This window comes from Phycodurus eques, unplaced genomic scaffold (assembly GCF_024500275.1).
Source record: "Phycodurus eques isolate BA_2022a unplaced genomic scaffold, UOR_Pequ_1.1 contig_29, whole genome shotgun sequence".
NCBI classification, from domain to species: Eukaryota; Metazoa; Chordata; class Actinopteri; order Syngnathiformes; family Syngnathidae; genus Phycodurus; species Phycodurus eques.
In genome coordinates this window covers 115,529-134,410 of record NW_026904026.1, presented here as the reverse complement: position 1 = coordinate 134,410, position 18,882 = coordinate 115,529, and the positions used below count along the sequence as shown (strand labels likewise).

Sequence of the window (18,882 nt, the reverse complement as noted above, 5' to 3'; positions counted from 1 at the left end):
TGACTTATTAGTAATAATAACAGCCCATTTCTACTACTACAATGTGCAGTTAACTAGCCTGCGACCCCCAAAAAGACATCTTCGCTGAAGTGTAATGTGTTTTGTGTTATTTAGGCTCCCTTGTCTCTGCCGTGTGCACGCACGCACGTCGCACGGAGCGAGGCAATGGCGAACTGGACAGCACACGCCCTACACCTGCTGTCACTTCTGTACATCATCCGAAATAATCACACCCTTCACCAGGCTCTGCTTGTTTTGTGTTGCTTTTTTTTTTTATTCAGTCAGAAGTAGTGTATCACTGGGCTGGAGTCGGTGGCCTGTCGCTTTAAATAGTTCTGCCCTAAAGGATCACGGGTAATATAGGTCCTTTCCCTTCTCGCTCTGCGGGAGGAGGGATGATCGCGCTTCAGCAAATCTTCCTGAATTTGGACCGAATGTTATGAATCCTCGACGCGGGACGCCCCTCATCACTACTTTAGTGGACGAAAACATCATTCGTGCAATCTTCGTGACTTCGGTTGGAGTCGTCTCGTGCACGTTGAAGCTTCTCGGCCTAGCTTAGTTTAGCTTAGCTTGCTAACAAAGAGACACGTTTTGATCAACACTTCGCTAAGCAGAGATTAAGCGGGAGGTAAAGTGCTCTTCTTTCTGCTACCGACTAGTAAGGAGTGGGGACCACAATAGTAACTAAATAACACTTAAATGGGAAGTCGAATCTCAGATTCAGGAGGAGCAGTGTGGTTTTCGTCTTGGCCGTGGAACAGTGGACCAGCTCTTCATCCTCGGCAAGGTCCTCGAGGGTGCGTGGGAGTTCGCCCAACCAGTCTACATGTGTTTTGTGGACTTGGAGAAGGCGTTCGACCGTGTCCCTCGGGGAGTCCCATGGGGGGTGCATCGGGAGTATGGGGTACCGAACCCCCTGACGGTCACTGCACGACCGGAGTCAAGAGTTTTGTGCGCATTGCCGGCAATAAGTCGGACTTGTTTCCGGTGAGGGTTGGACTCCGCCGAGGCTGCCCTTTGTCACCGATTCTGTTCATAACTTTTATGGACAGAATTTCTAGACGCAGCCGAGACGTGGAGGGGGTCCGGTTTGGTGGCCTCAGTATTGCGTCTCTGCGTTTTGTAGATGATGTGCTTCTGTTGGCTTCATCAAGCCGTGACCTCCAACTCTCACTGGAGCGGTTCGCAGCCGAGTGTGAAGCGGCTGGAATGAGAATCCGCACCTCTAAATCTGTGATCGTGGTCCTTAGTCGGGAAAGTGTGGCGTGCCCTCTCCAGGTCGGGGATGAGATCCTGCCCCACGTGGAGGAGTTCAAGTACAAGAACAAGATCCCGCATACAAGCGGCCGAAATGAGTTTCCTCTGCAGGGTGTCCGGGCTCTCACTTAGAGAGAGTGTGAGAAGCTCGTTCATCCGGGAGGATCTCAGAGTAGAGCCGCTGCTCCTCCGCATCGAGAGGAGCCAGATGAGATGGCTGGGGCATCTGATTCGGATACCTCCCGCACGCCTCCTTGGTGTGGTGTTCTGGGCACGTCCCACCGGGAGGGGACCCCGGGGACGACCCGGGACACGCTGGAGAGACTACGTCTTTCGGCTGGGCTGGGAAACGCCTCGGGATGCCCCCGGAAGAGCTGGATGAAGTGGCTGGGGAGAGGGAAGTCTGAGCGTCCCTGCTAAAGCTACTGCCCCCGTGACCCGACCTCAGATCAGCGGTAGAAAATGGATGGATAACACTTAAATGTGGGGGGGGGGGGAATACAACACCCCAACAACTACATTCTATCAGCTTTGTTTGTCTGAGATACTGAAATAATATCTTGTACGAATGGTTTTCTGAATCAGTATTATTGTTATTATTAACCTTATTGAATTCTGAATCCTTATGTAGAATACTGTCTATAATGTGTCAACACAAACTTTCGCTCACAAATTGGCTGTCTTTTTTCTCTCTCTCTCGTTTCTTGCAATGCATAATTACAGATTCTACTTTTTTTCTTGTTGACGACTTTGGTCCTGTGCCATTTTAACTCGCGTACTGTTTAACCCACAATGTCCAAATCTTCATCTTCACATAATTGTTTCACTTGTCCGATTTGCACTTGCCTTTGTCATCCCTCCGATGTAGAGCGGAAAGTGTTGTGATCGTCGTGTGAAAATGTGTTCAAGAAGTACAGCGGAGTACGAGGAGGAACTCTGCGGCCCAAAAGAGGAGAAGGAGCCACAACGTCAACGACTGGACGCTGTGTTCAATCGGCAGCCTCGAACTGTCCCACGCAGAGCAGGTTGGTTCACTTGTTGCATGCATTCTAACTTGAATGATATTTCTGTTTTTATTTACGGGCCCCATGATGCATTTAATATAACGTTGTTAACATCCAATAATGTGTACCGTGTGGTTCTGTGGCAAGGGCAGAGCTACGTGGTGGCCGCTGCCACCCTGGACTGGGGGGGCTGGCCACCTCGACGGCAAACCCCCGAATCAAAAAACAGTTAACAATTCTCTTAGCGTACCCCAATAGGAGTAAAGATGTGATCACGCACGTTATGCAGCTTACACAACGTGTGGACCAGCTGACATCCATGGAATTCTTACTTAATTCTTAAATACATCTTTCTAACCATTCTGAGTAAAGGAGCCAGGTGTTTTGAAAGGCTGCATTGTAGTTTGAATTCGAAGCAACTCTTTATGATGCAATTAAACAGTTTTTAATAGCACTCAAATAAGTAAAATAAATGAGAATTAAAAGGTCTTTCCAGAGATGCTCAATTGGGTTTAAGTCAGGGCTCTGGCTGGCCATTCAAGAAGAGTCACGGAGTTGTTCTGAAGCCACTCCTTCGGTATTTTAGCTATGTGCTTAGGGTCATTGTCTTGTTTGAAGGTGAACCTTCGGCCCAGACTGAGGTTCTGAGCCCTCTGGAGAAGGTTTTTTTTGCGTGGATTTCCTACTTAAACATGGCGTACGCTCAAATCCAGAAAACGTCGTACGCACAAAAATATCCAGGTGTATGAATCTGTGCGTACGCATGAATCAAGCACATTTCCTTCGTACATTCCAATCAACGTGGAAATGAGCGCACGTTGGAGTAGCCGACGCCTCCCTGTCCACGCCCTCAATGAAGTGAATCCTCTTCGGCACGCTGTCCTTTAGCGTTAACAACTCACGAAAGAGGAGCGAATGGAACAGCGCGTGTGCGGCTGGCAATGCTGTGGAGTCAGAACAGTTCACACACGCTGAACTAAAAAATAAGTGGTCAGACATTAAGGTGGATGTGAAACGGGGGACAGCTGCCCACCGCCAAATTGTGGACAAAACGGGCGGAAGAACTGCGGAGGGCATCACCCTGTTCGAGGAGATAATCGCTGTGATCATGGGTGACACTACTCTTTCGGGTGGTGGGAGCACACGTGGCTGACTCTGATCACCCAACAAGGTTAATACCATGTATTTTTATACCTCATAACAAATGTGTTCATCCGGTAACCTACACTCAGCCCTGCGAGATAAAGGTTCATGCGTAAATGTTGTATGTGTGGTATTTGTAAGGAATCTTCATCCATTTCCCAAGCCGCTTATCCTCACAAGGGTCGCGGGCGCGGTGGAGCCTATCCCAGCTATCTTCGGACAGGAGGCAGGGTACACCCTGAACTGGTTGCCAGCCAATCGCAGGGCACACAGAAACAATCAGAATCAGAATCCTCTTTATTTGCCAAGTATGTCCAAAACACACAAGGAATTTGTCTCCGGTAGTTGGAGCCGCTCTAGTACAACAGACAGTCAATTTACAGAACACTTTGGAGACATAAAGACATTGACAAAAAACAATTGTGCAAAAAGATGCAGAGTCCTCTAGCACTTAGAGCAGTTCGAATGACTAATATTGCAATAGTCCGGTGCAATGACCATTGTGCAAAGGGCGCTGAGACTTTAAGGAGTGGATGCGGTTTAAAGTGACGAGTAGTGCGATCATCTGGGACAATGTCGGTTGTGCAAATGTTACAGATACTCCTCAATCAGTGTGCAAATGGAGCAGATGCTACTCTGGCATGAGTGGCCAGTATATGCAAATAGTGCAGCATGGCGAGACAACTACAGTGAGTGCACGAGTAATACATAATTGGCCCCACAGAAATGTGACAACGAACTCAAGTCAAAAAATTGCCAGTTTATTTTAATGGAATTATAGATAAGGTGTTTAAGAAGTTGATCGCAAGAGGGAAGAAGCTGTTGGAATGTCTACTAGTTCTAGTTTGCGTTGATCGGTAGCGCCTACCTGAGGGAAGGAGCCGGAAGAGCTGGTGACCGGGGTGCAGACGGTCCGAGAGGATTTTGCACGCCCTTGTCTTAGTTCTGGGAGCGTGCAAGTCCTCAATGGTGGGTAGGGGGGTACCGACAATCCTTTCAGCAGTTTTGATTGTCCGCTGCAGTCGGAGTTTGTCCTTTTTTGTAGCAGCACCAAACCAGACTGATGGAAGAACACAGGACTGATTCGATGACCGCTGTGTAGAACTGTCTCAGCAGCTCCGGTGGCAGGCCGTGCTTTCTCAGAAGCCGCAGGAAGTACATCCTCTGCTGGGCCTTTTTGAGGACGGAGTTGATGTCGGTCGCCCACTTCAGGTCCTGAGAGATTGTAATTCCCAGGAACTTGAAGGTCTCGACGGTTGACACAAGGCAGCTGGACAACGTGAGGGGCAGCTGTGGCGAAGGATGCCTCCTGAAGTCCACGATCATCTCTCCAGTCTTGAGCGTGTTCAGCTCCAGGTTGTGTCGGCCGCACCGCAGCTCCAGCCGCTCCGCTTCCTGTCCATATGCAGACTCGTCACCGTCCTTGATGAGGCCGATGACAGTGGTGTCATCTGCAAACTTCAGGAGTGTGGTTGTGGTCACGGGTGCGGCCGGGTGGGTGTGTGGAGTGAAACTGTCCTTTTCAAATCTGCAGTAGAAGGTATTCAAGTCGTTGGCTAGTGTGCTATTGTTCTCAGGTTGGGGGGGATCGTCGCTTGTAATTAGTCAACGATTGGAATGCATGCCAGACTGATTTAGAGTCGTTCGTGCTAGACTGTTTTTCCAACTTTGCTGCATAGATCCTCTTTGCAATGTTAATTTCTTTAGTCCGCTGGTTTCTAGCTCGATTATACAGGGCCCTGTCCCTGCTCTGATATGCGTCCTCCTTAGCTTGGCCAAGCTGCTTAAGTTTAGCAATGAACCACGGCTTGTTGTTGTTGAATGTCCGAAATGATTTTGTTGGTACACAAACCTCTTCACAGAAACTGATATAGGATGTGACAGTGTCCGTATATTCATCCAGGCTGCCAGCTGAATTTTCAAAGACACTCCAGTCTGTGCAGTCTAAACAGCTTTGAAGTTCCATCTTGGCTTCATTGGTCCACTTTTTTACTGTTTTCAGTGTAGGCTTCGCACATTTAAGTTCTTGTCTGTACGTCGGTATTAAGTGAATTAAGCAGTGATCAGAAGAGCCCAGGGCTGCACGAGGTATAGCACGGTATGCGTTTTTTACCGTAGTGTAGCAGTGGTCTAAAGTATTATTTTCCCTGGTAGGACAGTCGATGTGCTGCTTATATTTAGGGAGTTCGTGGTTGAGTTTAGCTTTGTTAAAGTCCCCGAGAATAATGAGGGGTGAGTCCGGGTGTTTTTTTTTTCCAATTTCGTTGACTTGTTCGGCGAGCGTTAGCAATGCGGCGTTCGTGTTAGCTTGATATAGACTCCAGCCAGTATAAACGATGCAAACTCACGTGGCGAGTAGAATGGTTTACAGTTCAAAAACAGCGACTCCAAATGCGGGCTGCAGTGTGTGCTGAGCACCGTGACGTCCGTACACCATTTTTCGTTGATATGGAGGCATATCCCGCCGCCCTTCGTTTTTCCCGATGATTCCATGTCGCGGTCCGCTCGATGAATGTTGAAGCCGGGAAGCATGACGGCGCCATCGGGTACGGCGTCGCAAAGCCAGGTCTCCGTGAAGCACATGGCCGCGGAACGTCCGAAGTCTTTACTGGTCTTTAACAGAAGATGAAGCTCGTCCATTTTGTTGGGTAGGGAGTGTACATTCGCGAGGTGGATCGACGGGAACGCCAATCTGTGTCCTCTCTTGCGGAGTTTCACCTGAATACCGGCTCGTTTCCCTCTGTGGCGCCGCTTCCGCCTCCGTGCGCCGAAAACCGCGGACGCCGCTCCGGTGAGTAACTCTGGGAAAAAACTGAGCGGATTTTCGAAAGTTGGTGACAGAAAGTCCGGAGTAGTCTCCTTGATGGTTAGCAGGTCTCCCCTTGTGTAAGTGAGTCGTGTAAGGTCTCCAAAGACGGACGAAAAACACAAAAACAAAGACAATACTAGAGAGCGCGTTACCGAGGCGACCACACTGGTAGGCGCCATCTTGGAAAAAACAACCATTCGCACTCACATTCACACCTACGGGCAATTTAGAGTCGTCAATTAACCTAGCATGCATGTTTTTGGGATGTGGGAGGAAACCAGAGTGCCCAGAGAAACCCGCGCAGGCCCGGGGAGAACATGCAAACTCCACACAGGCGGGGCCGGGGATTGAACCCCGGTCCTCAGAACTGACGCTCGAACCAGTCGCTCACCGTGCCTGTAATAAGTCTTTTGAAATCAAATAGAAGCACGTAAGCATATCAAAGAGGATGTAAAAATGTTTTATACTTTTTGATTACTCAATTGATTTTTTTCGGACATGCACACTGAAAAAGAGAAGAGGGGTAAATTGTCATTTCAACACATTTTAATCATGTGCAACCGATGTAAATGTCAATTCAAAGGACTCTTTTGTGACTGGAGTCACAGGAAGCGATTGTGAGGGCTATTAATAGGTGGCATAAATGATCGCCTTCATCAATTAATTGGTGTCCTCACAAATATCAGTGATTCATTCAATACACCGGTTAACAAATGAATTCTGAGTCCTTGCCTCAATTACATTGTTGTAATCAAATTTTGCCGGGCATTAATTGTTCATCAGTGCTAATTGTTCATGTCTCTCTGATGCGCAGATTTCTGATAATGAGAAGTGTCGCCAAAGCACCAAAAGCTGTAGAAACGTGCGTTCGCCAGCCATGAAGTTGGCGTGAGGCACCGCACATTTCCACGGTCGTTTCACCCTTGATATATCTGAACTTTGCCGTGAAAAAGAACGTACGCCACGTTTTTGTGCGTACGCACCTTTTGGACATGAGGCCCCTGGTCTCCTTGACACATGCGAGCTATCACTGGATATGTTCTTCAGCAGGTAGAAGGCAGTTTTATTACTTGATTTGATATGACTGTTGAAAGTCAGGGCGGAATCTATCAGAACACTAAGGTTTCGGACTTGGTCTTTGAGTTTTAAAGACAGTGACTGCAGGTATTTACTAACAGCAATCCTCTTTTCTTTATTTCCGAAAACAATTATCTCAGTTTTTGTGTGGTTTAATTGAAGACATTTTTGGCTCATCCAGTTATGGTTTAGACAGTGACACAATACCTCAATTGAACTGTGGTCATCTGGAGACACTGCTAGATATAACTGTGTGTCATCTGCATAGCTATGATAGTCAAAATTAAAGTTCTGGAGAATTTGACCCAAGGGTAGCATATACGGGCTGAACAGGAAGGGTCCAAGAACTGACCCTTGAGGGACCCCATAGGTCATTGCCATTCGATGAGATTGAACACTTCCAATGGTTACAAAATAACTCCTTTCCTCCAGGTAGGACCTGAACCATTTAAGGACTGTTCCATTTAGTCCTACCCACCTTTCCAACCTGTTCAGCAGTATGTTATGATCTACTGTATCAAAAGCCGCACTGAGAGCCAACAAGACCAGAATTGACACCTTTCCCGTGTCAGTGTTCAACCTTATCATTTTGCATTTTGATAAGAGCAGATTCTGTACTGTGATGAGTTCGGAAACCTGATTGAAGTTTGTCAAAATGTCCATTTAAGTTCAAGAATATGCTGAGTTGATTTTAAAAATAACTTTCTTTCAACAATCTTGACTATGAAAGGGAGATTTGAGAGGGGTCTATAGCTTGCAAACATGGAAGTGTCCTGCAAGCACACAAAATATTAAATGCCCACCAAATTCAATTGTATTAATGGAGCGCAGCGGTTGACAGCACTCGAGCATAGTGAACAAGTTTTTTTTTTTTCTTCACACACATATAAGACCTTGTGTGTATAATTAATCTGATGTTTATTGAAAATGCAGTTTGACAGAAAAGCGTTTCAAGTTATGCGTCTGTCGTGAGTAGGGTTGGGCATCGAGAATCAAGAACCAACCGGAGCCATCGCGCCGGCCCCCAGGAACCGCCCAAACCCCCCAAAAAATAAAAATACCCAACGCCCACAGTCCGCCCACCCCGAAGAAGAAGTGGCGAAAACCAACGAAGAATCAGAATCATCTTTATTTGCCAAGTATGTCCAAAAAACACACAAGGAATTTGTCTCCGGTAGTTGGAGCCGCTCTAGTGCGACAACACAGTCGATTGACAGAGAACACTTTGGAGACATAAAGACATTGACAGAAAAACAGTCACAGAGCAATATAGGATTAATAGTTATCTGGTAATGCCGGTACATAATTTTTTGTTTGTTTGTTTTTGTTGACAATTGTACAAAGATGCAGAGCTTTGTGTAATTATTTTGAACTGTATATTTTTGTATTTACTTGACTGGATCTGAAATTGTTTGAGAGGCCACTGTTACGTAAAAAACCTATCCAGAAAAATTTGCAAATGCCAAACCGGGTGTATGCAGGGGTCCACTGTATTAGCTTGATTGATACTTGTTTTAATGAACTTTAGTATTTTCCACTTTTTCAAGTTTTATTTTTGTTGACCTGCCCAATTTAATTATGTCCAATCTATCAAACTCATCTGATTTCACATTAACCTTAAATCTAAATCTAAACCATAATACACATTAAAGTCACAATGTGAGAAAAGATTGACCAAACTTTCTTTGTTTTCTTGTCTTGCAGACATCACTGAAGATCTTCGTACTGAGCGGCAGGAGCCAGAGCTCCCTCACATCAAAGAGGAGGAGGAGCCCATTTCGATTAAAAAAGAAGAGGAAGAAGCGCGCCCTCACGTCAAACCGGTAGAGGAGGAGAAGGATATCACCAAGTTTCCATTGACTGGTGTCCCTATGAAGAGTGAAGATGAAGGTCAACGTGAGGAGAGCAGAGGGGCGGAGCCTCCAAGCAGCAGCTCAAGTCAACACATGGCAACAGAAGGTGATGGAGACAGCTGTGGAGGATCGCAACCAGATGGCCTCTTAGCTCCACTATCAGATAGTGACGACATGACGTCACACTCTCCTGACACTGATGATGATGATGATAGACAGTCTGAAAGTGCTTTGACATGTCACACTGAAAACAAACGATGGAAATGTTCTCATTGTGGGAAAACGTTCGCTAATGAGAGCATTTTGAAACAACACGTGAGAACACACACTGGAGAAAAACCTTTTTCCTGCTCAGTTTGTTGTCAAAGATTCACTCGGAAGGGACACTTAAAAATGCACACAAGAACCCACACTGGAGAGAAACCTTTTTCCTGCTCAATTTGTGGTCAAAGATTCTCTGAAAAGGGAAGTTTAATAAAACACACAAGAACCCACACTGGTGAGAAACCTTTTTCCTGCCCAGTTTGTGGTCAGAAATTCACTCAGAAGGGACACTTAAAAAGGCACACAAGAACCCACACTGGAGAGAAACCTTTTTCCTGCTCAATTTGTGGTCAAAGATTCTCTGAAAAAGGAAATTTTAAAAAACACACAAGAACCCACACTGGGGAGAAACCTTTTTCCTGCACAGTTTGTGGTCAAAGATTCTCTGAAAAGGGAAGTTTAACAAAACACACAAGAACCCACACTGGTGAGAAACCTTTTTCCTGCACAGTTTGTGGGAAAAGATTCTCTGAAAAGGGAAATTTAATAAAACACACAAGAATCCACACTGGTGAGAAACCTTTTTCCTGCACAGTTTGTGGTCAAAGATTCTCTGAAAAGGGAAGTTTAACAAAACACACAAGAACCCATGCAGGAGAGAAACCTTTTCCATGCTCAGTTTGTGGTCAAAGATTCGATTTGAAGGGAAGTTTAATAAAACACAAACGAACCCACGCTGGTGAGAAACCTTTTTCCTGCCCAGTTTGTGGTCAGAGATTCACTCAGAAGGGACACTTAAAAAGGCACAGAAGAAGCCACACTGGAGAGAAACCTTTTTCCTGCTCAATTTGTGGTCAAAGATTCTCTGAAAAGGGAAATTTTAAAAAACACACAAGAACCCACACTGGAGAGAAACCTTTTTCCTGCACAGTTTGTGGTCAAAGATTCTCTGTAAAGGGAAGTTTAACAAAACACACAAGAACCCACACTGGTGAGAAACCTTTTTCCTGCACAGTTTGTGGTAAAGGATTCTCTGAAAAGGGAAATTTAATAAAACACACAAGAATCCACACTGGCGAGAAACCTTTTTCCTGCACAGTTTGTGGTCAAAGATTCTCTGAAAAGGGAAGTTTAACAAAACACAGAAGAACCCACGCTGGAGAGAAACCTTTTTCATGCTCAGTTTGTGGTCAAAGATTCTATTTGAAGGGAAGTTTAATAAAACACAAACGAACCCACGCTGGTGAGAAACCTTTTTCCTGCCCAGTTTGTGGTCAGAGATTCACTCAGAAGGGACACTTAAAAAGGCACACAAGAACCCACACCGGAGAGAAACCTTTTTCCTGCTCAATTTGTGGTCAAAGATTCTCCGAAAAAGGAAATTTTAAAAAGCACACAAGAACCCACACTGGAGAGAAACCTTTTTCCTGCACAGTTTGTGGTCAAAGATTCTCTGTAAAGGGAAGTTTAACAAAACACACAAGAACCCACACTGGTGAGAAACCTTTTTCCTGCACAGTTTGTGGTAAAAGATTCTCTGAAAAGGGCAATTTAATAAAACACACAAGAATCCACACTGGCGAGAAACCTCTTTCCTGCACAGTTTGTGGTCAAAGATTCTATTTGAAGGGAAGTTTAATAAAACACAAAAGAACCCCCACTGAAGAGAAACCTTGTGCCTGCTCAGTTTGTGGTCAAAGATTCACTTGAAAAACTCCCCACTTGTCCGATTTGGAGGTGAACTCTTGGCTCAGTCAATTAAATAAGTGGCTCAAAGAAGTGTGTACTGCGTTGTCTGTGAGTTTCATTGACAATTTCCGCGTTTTTTGGGAGCACAGACATCTTTACAAGGCAGACTGTTTCATCTAAATAGACAAGGGGTTAGGTGATTCGCTGCCAACATTTTTTCTGTGTACGTCATTTACCGGCCTGAAAAGAAAACCGTGGCCATTTTGACACGGCTGAAGGACAAAAGGATGCAGTTGTTCCCGAGAGATAAGGCGACATGAGGCGCAGACGGATTCATCAGCGTCATCCAAACAATCGGAGGATTCACACCACGATCTTCGTCCCATCCCCCCTCGCCTGAAACCGCCATCCACTAAGATGCGAAGGGCCCTTCCTCCCACCCATGAAGAATCTTATCTGCGAATCTGACTGATATCTGCGGGATCTTTTCCATAATAAGTCAGACCCAAAAGGAGATCAGGCATTTTTTTGATCCCTGTAATTACAAGGGACATAAAGTTGGTCAAAGAAATAGGGCACAAAAAATGTAGAACTACAAATTTAGTGAGGATAAAATGTGAGTCTATCAAACCACTGTCTCCAGTTATCTCTGCGAGACTTGCTCTTTTCAGTATCAGGTCACTGGGTAATAAATCAATGATGATTAATGACATCATTACAAAATATAATCTGGATCATCGCCTGTCACCGTGCGGGACCTAGGTTCAAGACCCCGACCGGACCATCCTCCAACATCCCCCGGACTCACGGCTGTGGTGTCCTTGAGCAAGACACCGATACCCCGAAATGCTCCCCGGGCGCTTCAGCTGCCCCCTGCTCCAGTGTGTTACACTAACGTGTATGTGTTCACTGCGATGGGTAAAAGGCAGAGAAAATATTTCGTGTGCATGCATGCATGTTCATGACAATAAAGGTGATTTTTCTTCTTCTTCTCTAATACAATTTTAAATGAGGCAAAAGCAGCAAATTTTTGTTTTAAGTGTCGAATAGGGTGGTAATGCTGTTATTTTTAAGTCATTATTTCAGTGTAAATAAATTATACTGGGTGATTTTTAGCTCTTTTGAATCTCTGTTTTTAAGTTAAAGGTGACCCAAAGGTTATTGTTTTAATAATTTATGGACCTCCAAGATAGAATAGAACATTTCTGGAGGATATTTCAAAACTGCTGTCAGTTATTTGTACTGACTACAACTATTTTTTCATAACGGGAGACTTTAACATTCATGTTGACAATAACATAGGAACAAAATCTAAAGAACTCCCTGCTATACTAGACACATTTGACCTCTCTCCACATGTTAAGAGTCAAGGTCACATCTTAGATCTGGTCATCTCTAAGGATGTTGAAATTCTATCAATTGACATAAAGGATATGGCTATTTCTGACCATTTTTGTGTATTCTTTGAATTACAGATTCTTCCAAAAGTTCAGACAACCTCTATGTCTATTCAGAAAAGGTACATAAATGAGAGCACCGCCACTAAGTTTATGGAGACCGTTGCTGTGCCACAAAACTGTCAATGCTGAGACAGTTGATGATGATCTTTTTGACAATTTCACCTGGAAAATCTCAAATGTCATGAATGCTGTCGCTCCGATTAAAACTAAGACAATCTTGAGGCGACCTAGAACACTGTGGAGGAGCAAAATGACGGTAAAGACCTCGAAATCAAAGTGTAGGAAAGCAGAACGTAAGTGGAGGAAAAACTAATCCCCAAATTGACTATGACCCCTACAGACAAAGGCTTTGTAATTTTAACCAAGAGTTAATCAGGGCAAGACAACAACACTCTTCTGAAATCATCAGTAAGAACTTCAACAATAGTCTCACGCTGTTTGCTGTGGTTGACAAGCGCACAACCCCCCCCCGAATCAGATAGCTCCAGAACTCCTAATAGTAGATAAATGAAATGAATTTGCTTGTTATTTTAGTGAAAAAATACAATCCATCAGGTTAAATATTAGCACAAATCAGCAAAATGATAAAATTATACTGCATCTGAAGCAACCCAGGAAAAACTCCATGTCAGAATTTGCTACTATTGACCAATGAAATGCAGAGAAAACAGTTCAGCAGCTGAAACCATCAACGAGCTGTCTTGACTCAATACCAGGTGACTTTTTCAAAGATATTGCGACATCTGTGCTAGCTGATTTGCAGCAAATAATCAATTGCTCACTTCAGTCAGGCCAGTTTCCTAAAGCTCTTAAAGTAGCTGCCATTAAGCCTCTGAGCGCTGGACGCTTGCATGTTAGCAAGCTATAGACCCATCTTAAATCTCCCTTTCATAGCCAAGATTGTTGAGAAAGTTATTTTGAATCAACTCAGCAATTTCATGAACTTAAATGGACTTTAATAAATACCTGGAGTTACTCTCTTTAAAAAGCAACGACCAAGTCCGAAACCTTGGTGTTCTGATAGATTCCGACCTGACTTTCAACAGTCATATCAAATCAATTACTAAAACTGCCTCCTACCATCTGAAGAACATATCCAGAGTGAAGGCTTGCATGTGTCAAGCGGACCAGGAGAAGTTCATCTATGCTTTTATCTTAAGTAGACTTGACTGTTGTAATGGTCTTCTGACTGGAATCCCCGAAAAGAGCATTAAACAGCTGCAGCTCATTCATAATGCTGCAGCCTGGGTTCTGACCAGAACAAATAGGTCAGAGCATATTACTCCAATTCTAAAGTATTTACACTGGCTTCCAGTCAGCTTTAGAATAGATTTGAAAGTTCTGCTACTGGTCTATAAATCACTAAATGGTCCCGAATACATGAATGAAATGCTAATGGAATATAAACCCAGTAGGACTCTGAGATCAACAGACTCAGGCCAAATAGTGGAGCACAGAGTCCAAAGCAAACATGGGGAAGCAGCATTTAGCTCTTATGCTTCGCAGGGACTTGGCATGTTAGGCGAATGCAATAACCACTACACTCAGGAAACTGTTACTCGATGCAACATATACAACGTGACCAGTAAACCACATACAACAGCTCCCTGACAGATGAAATATACACTGTTTACTAGGCTTTACACGATCAGGATTTTTGGGGCCGATCACCGATCAGCGGGTTTAAATAACCGATCACCGATCCAGTCACAAGATGGAGGAATGTGTCTATTTAAATGACCTGTTCATTTACTGTATATTCTTGCGTCCTTAATTGCTCAAAACATGATATTTCCAATAAATCATGTATCTTGGTTGCTGTATTTATGCCAGTGAGGGTTAATAAAGGCACGAAGCACCGATTTGCTGCTTTAATGGCTTTATTAGCTCCTCTGCTCATTCAACGTCAACGGGTCCTCCTCTAATCGCTCCTCTTCCCCGGTCGCCGTCACTCCACACACTCGCACCTCCGCGCGCTCCTTGCTCCTGCACAGTCCCGCCGGACGACGCCTGCGCAGTCCCGTCCCACTCACACCTCGACGCGCACGCCCACACGCACTGAGCTTGCTGTCACAATCGCGTGGGACAATACCCGTAACAGAAGGATTTCGACGTAGATTTCGTCTTTAACGGTGAAATCCGATTTACGCGGAAATTCGTGTGACGTCGCCAGCGTAGGAACGGAACTCGTTCGTAAATCGAGGACTTCTTCAATTTCCATCAGTCAGGTCAAACCAACATTACAGAAAGAATGGGTGCTAACTTACTGTAATTAAATTACTCTTATTTTTAATGAAATGACTTCACCCACACCGAAACCTTGGGAGCAGAATTGGACACAACGGCGGCATGTTTACGTCCAAACGCATGGCATTGTCAAGTAGCGTGTCAGTTTCCCGGTCCTACTGGGAGAGATGTCTCAAAATTATTTGCACATGTGCTTTTCAAATCAGCGATTTACACGTGTGTTTTTCAAATTCACATATTATTTGCACGTTTCCAAAAATAAAATCCGTGTTTTTTTCATGTTGTGTGTGCCTTTATTATGACTTGTCATTTGTAAATATTCAATTCTGCTGGTGAATGGTTGACGGTGCGTTTGTGGATCAGCTGGCACGCGCATTTTTTTTAAAGAGCAACGTAACGCAGTTACAAGTTGAAAAGATTCAAACGTGTGGGAAGGTCCTTCCTTCAGGAGAAGACATTTGGACAAGAAGCACATTGCACAAAAATGAAAAATATTGTCCATTCATTAACTATCCAATCAATCAATCCAGTCTGTCAGGAATGTTATTTATTCGCACGCACAATTAGAGTGCTGTTTTTTTTTGGTTTTGTTGCATTTCTTGTTCAGTATAGTACCTGGTACCACTAAAGGGATTTTACCTGAAGAATACAAAAGCTTTGTCACAATTACTAATCGTATGATAATAGACTGAACCCAAAAGCAGACGGAGGCAGAGGAAGTGGATGACTATTTGGGGGTACTTCAGGGGTAGTATATCCGAGGCGTGATGGCGGTCCGTCGGAACAAGGAACGTGCAGGAAGCGGGAGCGTGGGCAGATTGGAAGAGCTTGACGGCGTGGCTGGAGCGGGCAGCGAAGTAAATCGAGTACAAGAGAAGGAATCGCGAGAGTCCGCCTGCGCACCACGGATGATACTACTGGTAATAGATTCCTGGATCTGGCAGGCTGACTCTATATGCAGGCAGTGATGAGTGCTGATTGAGAACAGGTACGGCGGCGAGGAGGTGATGATTGCTGGAGAGAGAGAGAGAGAGAGGGAAAAACGAGGCACAAAGCGCCACCCAAGTTCCAAAAAAGAACTGCAGGGCACAGATCATGACAGTATGTCAAGAACATTACGCGGGACAGTTATTGCAGTCTATTATAGAATGGGATGAAAAGGATTCTGCATCAAATTAAATTGGAGAACATAATGGTTACTCTATTCAGTCATGCATAGTTACAGCCATCAGATGGAACTATAGTGGAAGTTACTCAAATGACACCAAACAGTCTGACAGTTATTTGCTCGCTCACTGCTTATTTTCAAACAAATGTAACCAGTAACGGCTTATTTTATTTGTAACTTTTGATTTTGGTCACTAAAGTGATGAAGGGTTTAGGACCTTGTAATGTAAAACGGGACTGACAATATGAAGTTAGACATTGCTGACAATAATGCAGGGTGGAAAAATGATTATGAAATAAAAAAATGACATGAGAACATTTTAGCATAAACCGGCTATTAGGGGAACTGCAATTTCGAAACTAAGTCTTCTCTCCAGGGTACAACTGGCGGACTTGATGGAAACAAGATCAACAGATGAAGTCTTAGCTTGTTTGGGGAAGTTCCATCTAAAGACTAAAAGTAAATAGGCAAAAGACAAGAAATAATAAAAGAATTTATGGGATGGGGTGCCAGTTGACAGGTGATGTAAAACGGCCTCTGGCAAGGCACACCTCTATATATGCAAAATCCTCTCAGACCCTCCGCATCCCGGTCACCGACTCTTCCGACTCCTTCCCTCAGGTAGGCGCTACTGATCAATGCAAACTAGAACTAGCAGACATTCCAACAGCTTCTTCCCTCTTGCAATCAACTTCTTAAACCGCTAACTTACAATTTCAGTGCAACATGCTGCCAATTTCTTTTGTCTGAGTTTGTTGTCACATTTCTGTGGGGCCAATTATGTATTACTCGTGCACTCACTGTAGTAGTCTCGCCACGCTGCGCTATTTGCATATCTGTTGTTGACAAATACTGGCCACTCATGCCAGAGTATCATCTGCCCCATTCGCACACTGATTGAGGAGTATCTGCAACATTTGCACAATCAACATTGTCCCAGATTATCGCGCTACTAGTCACTTTAAACCGCATACGCTCCTTGAAGTCTCGGCGCCCTTTGCACAATGGTCATTGCACCGGACTATTGCGAGATTGGTTATTCGAACTGCTCGAAGTGCTAGAAGACTGCATCTTTTTGCACAATTGTCCCCAAAAATTATATATATATATTGTACCGGCATTGGCGGCACGGTGGACGACTGGTTAGAGCGTCAGCCTCACAGTTCTGAGGACCCGGGTTCAATCCCCGGCCCCGCCTGTGTGGAGTTTGCATGTTCTCCCCGTGCCTGCGTGGGTTTTCTCCGGGCGCTCCGGTTTCCTCCCACATCCCAAAAACATGCATAAATTGGAGACTCTGAATTGCTCGTCGGTTTGCATGTGAGTGCGACTGGTTGTTTGTTTGTATGTGCCCTGCGATTGGCTGGCAACCAGTTCAGGGTGTACCCCGCCTCCTGCCCGATGACAGCTGGGATTGGCTCCAGCACGCCCGCGACCCTAGTGAGGAGAAGCGGCTCACAAAATGGATGGATGGACCGGCATTACCAGATAACTAGCAACCCTTTACTGCTCAGTGACTGTTTTTTTTGTCAATGTCTTTCTGTCTCCAAAGTGTTCTCTGTCAATTGACTGTCTGTTGTCGTACTAGAGCGGCTCCAACTACCGGAGAAAAATTCATTGTGTGTTTTTTTTTGGACATACTTGGCAAATAAAGAGTATTCTGATTCTGATATAAGTTGCAAACTGACAAGTGTCGAGGCTCTTGCTCTTTTAAAGGTTAGCTACTGAGGTCTTATGCTTATTCTCTTTTCTATTTTTGTGTAAAACGCAGTATGACTAGAGATGTAGCTCGAAAACAAATTGGATATCTTCTTGAGAATAGGTCAAACTAAAATAGAGGAGTTTAGCTTTTACTATCTCCCTCGATCTCTCTCTTCTGTGTCATTGCCTATTCTTAACTCGTAACTTCGAGGTTTTCGAAATGTTTGATCCGATCAATCAAATGTTTCTTTTTCCGTTTGAAGGGCATTTTATTCATTCATTCATCTTCCATACCGCTTCTCCTCACTTGGGTCGCGGGCGTGCTGGAGCCTATCCCAGCTAACTTCGGGCGGGAGGCGAGGTACACCCAGAACTGGTCGCCAGCCAATCGCAGGGCACATATAAACAAACAACCATTCGCACTCACATTCACACCTACGGGCAATTTTGAGGCTTCAATTAAGCTACCCTGCATGTTTTTGGGATGTGGGAGGAAACCGGAGTACCCGGAGAAAACCCACGCAGGCACGGGGAGAACATGCAAACTCCACACAGGCGAGGCCGGGATTTGAACCCCAGTCCCTGGCATTTGATTTCAATTTTATTTGTACTTTGTATTTTCACACTTTGGAATGTTTTCATTTTCCATCTGGTGAAACTTTGTATGTAATCAAAAGATGTTCTGGATGTGATGCTTTCGGAACGCATTGGTTTTCATCTCAAAGGGAACATTTTATCTCATTGTAAGTGAGTCGGTGTTTTCTCACTTTGTTCCTTTTTGTGAATTTCTCTAGTTTTAGTTTCATCATTTGTTCCTTTTTGTAATTTTAATATTTTACTTTTATTAAAGCTTTGCCCCTGCCGAATTCTGTCAATTAAATTAGCTTTTTCTAAACATAGAAAAATGTCCCTTCATTTTCTCTAAGAATGATTAGTGCAGTGTCGTCAATGTTAGCAGATTTAATATACAGATGCTACCAACGCAGTCATTACTTATTCCATCTCTCTTTTTGAAAGGTTATTTCGCTAGTATATTTTAAAGTTACAACAGGTCCTGGGTGTCGTATCGAGACCGTCTAATCAAACCGAGGTCAATTACAAGTGCGAGAGAGCAGCCTAAAAGAAGCGTGGTTAGAGTTGTATTTAATACCAAATAAAGGTTACTCTATGAAGTAAATGTCATGGGTGTGGGTTAGGGTTGTTGTCTTCC

General features: G+C 44.4%; 1 protein-coding gene across 2 annotated transcripts; it reads left to right on the top strand.

Moving 5' to 3' along the window:
- Positions 1 to 372: 372 nt before the first annotated feature.
- On the top strand, positions 373 to 12,521 carry LOC133398271 (oocyte zinc finger protein XlCOF6-like). 2 transcript variants are annotated; one of them, XM_061669910.1, is made up of 4 exons: positions 373 to 631; positions 2,129 to 2,285; positions 8,270 to 8,432; positions 8,998 to 9,084. In XM_061669910.1, exons 2-4 carry the CDS (start codon positions 2,159 to 2,161, stop codon positions 9,005 to 9,007), a joined length of 300 nt encoding a protein of 99 aa, XP_061525894.1. In that variant the 5' UTR covers positions 373 to 631; positions 2,129 to 2,158; the 3' UTR covers positions 9,008 to 9,084. The 2 variants fall into 2 exon arrangements, with proteins under 2 accessions (XP_061525894.1, XP_061525893.1); XM_061669909.1 differs by lacking the exon at positions 8,270 to 8,432 and having other exon boundaries at positions 8,998 to 12,521.
- Positions 12,522 to 18,882: the final 6,361 nt, after the last annotated feature.

Coding starts and splice junctions, on each gene's coding strand:
- LOC133398271 (XM_061669909.1), top strand. CDS start 2,159: ATGTGTTCAAGAAGTACAGCGGAGTACGAGGAGGAACTCTGCGGCCCA. Junction 2,286..8,997: donor AACTGTCCCACGCAGAGCAG/GTTGGTTCACTT, acceptor CTTGTCTTGCAG/ACATCACTGAAGATCTTCGT.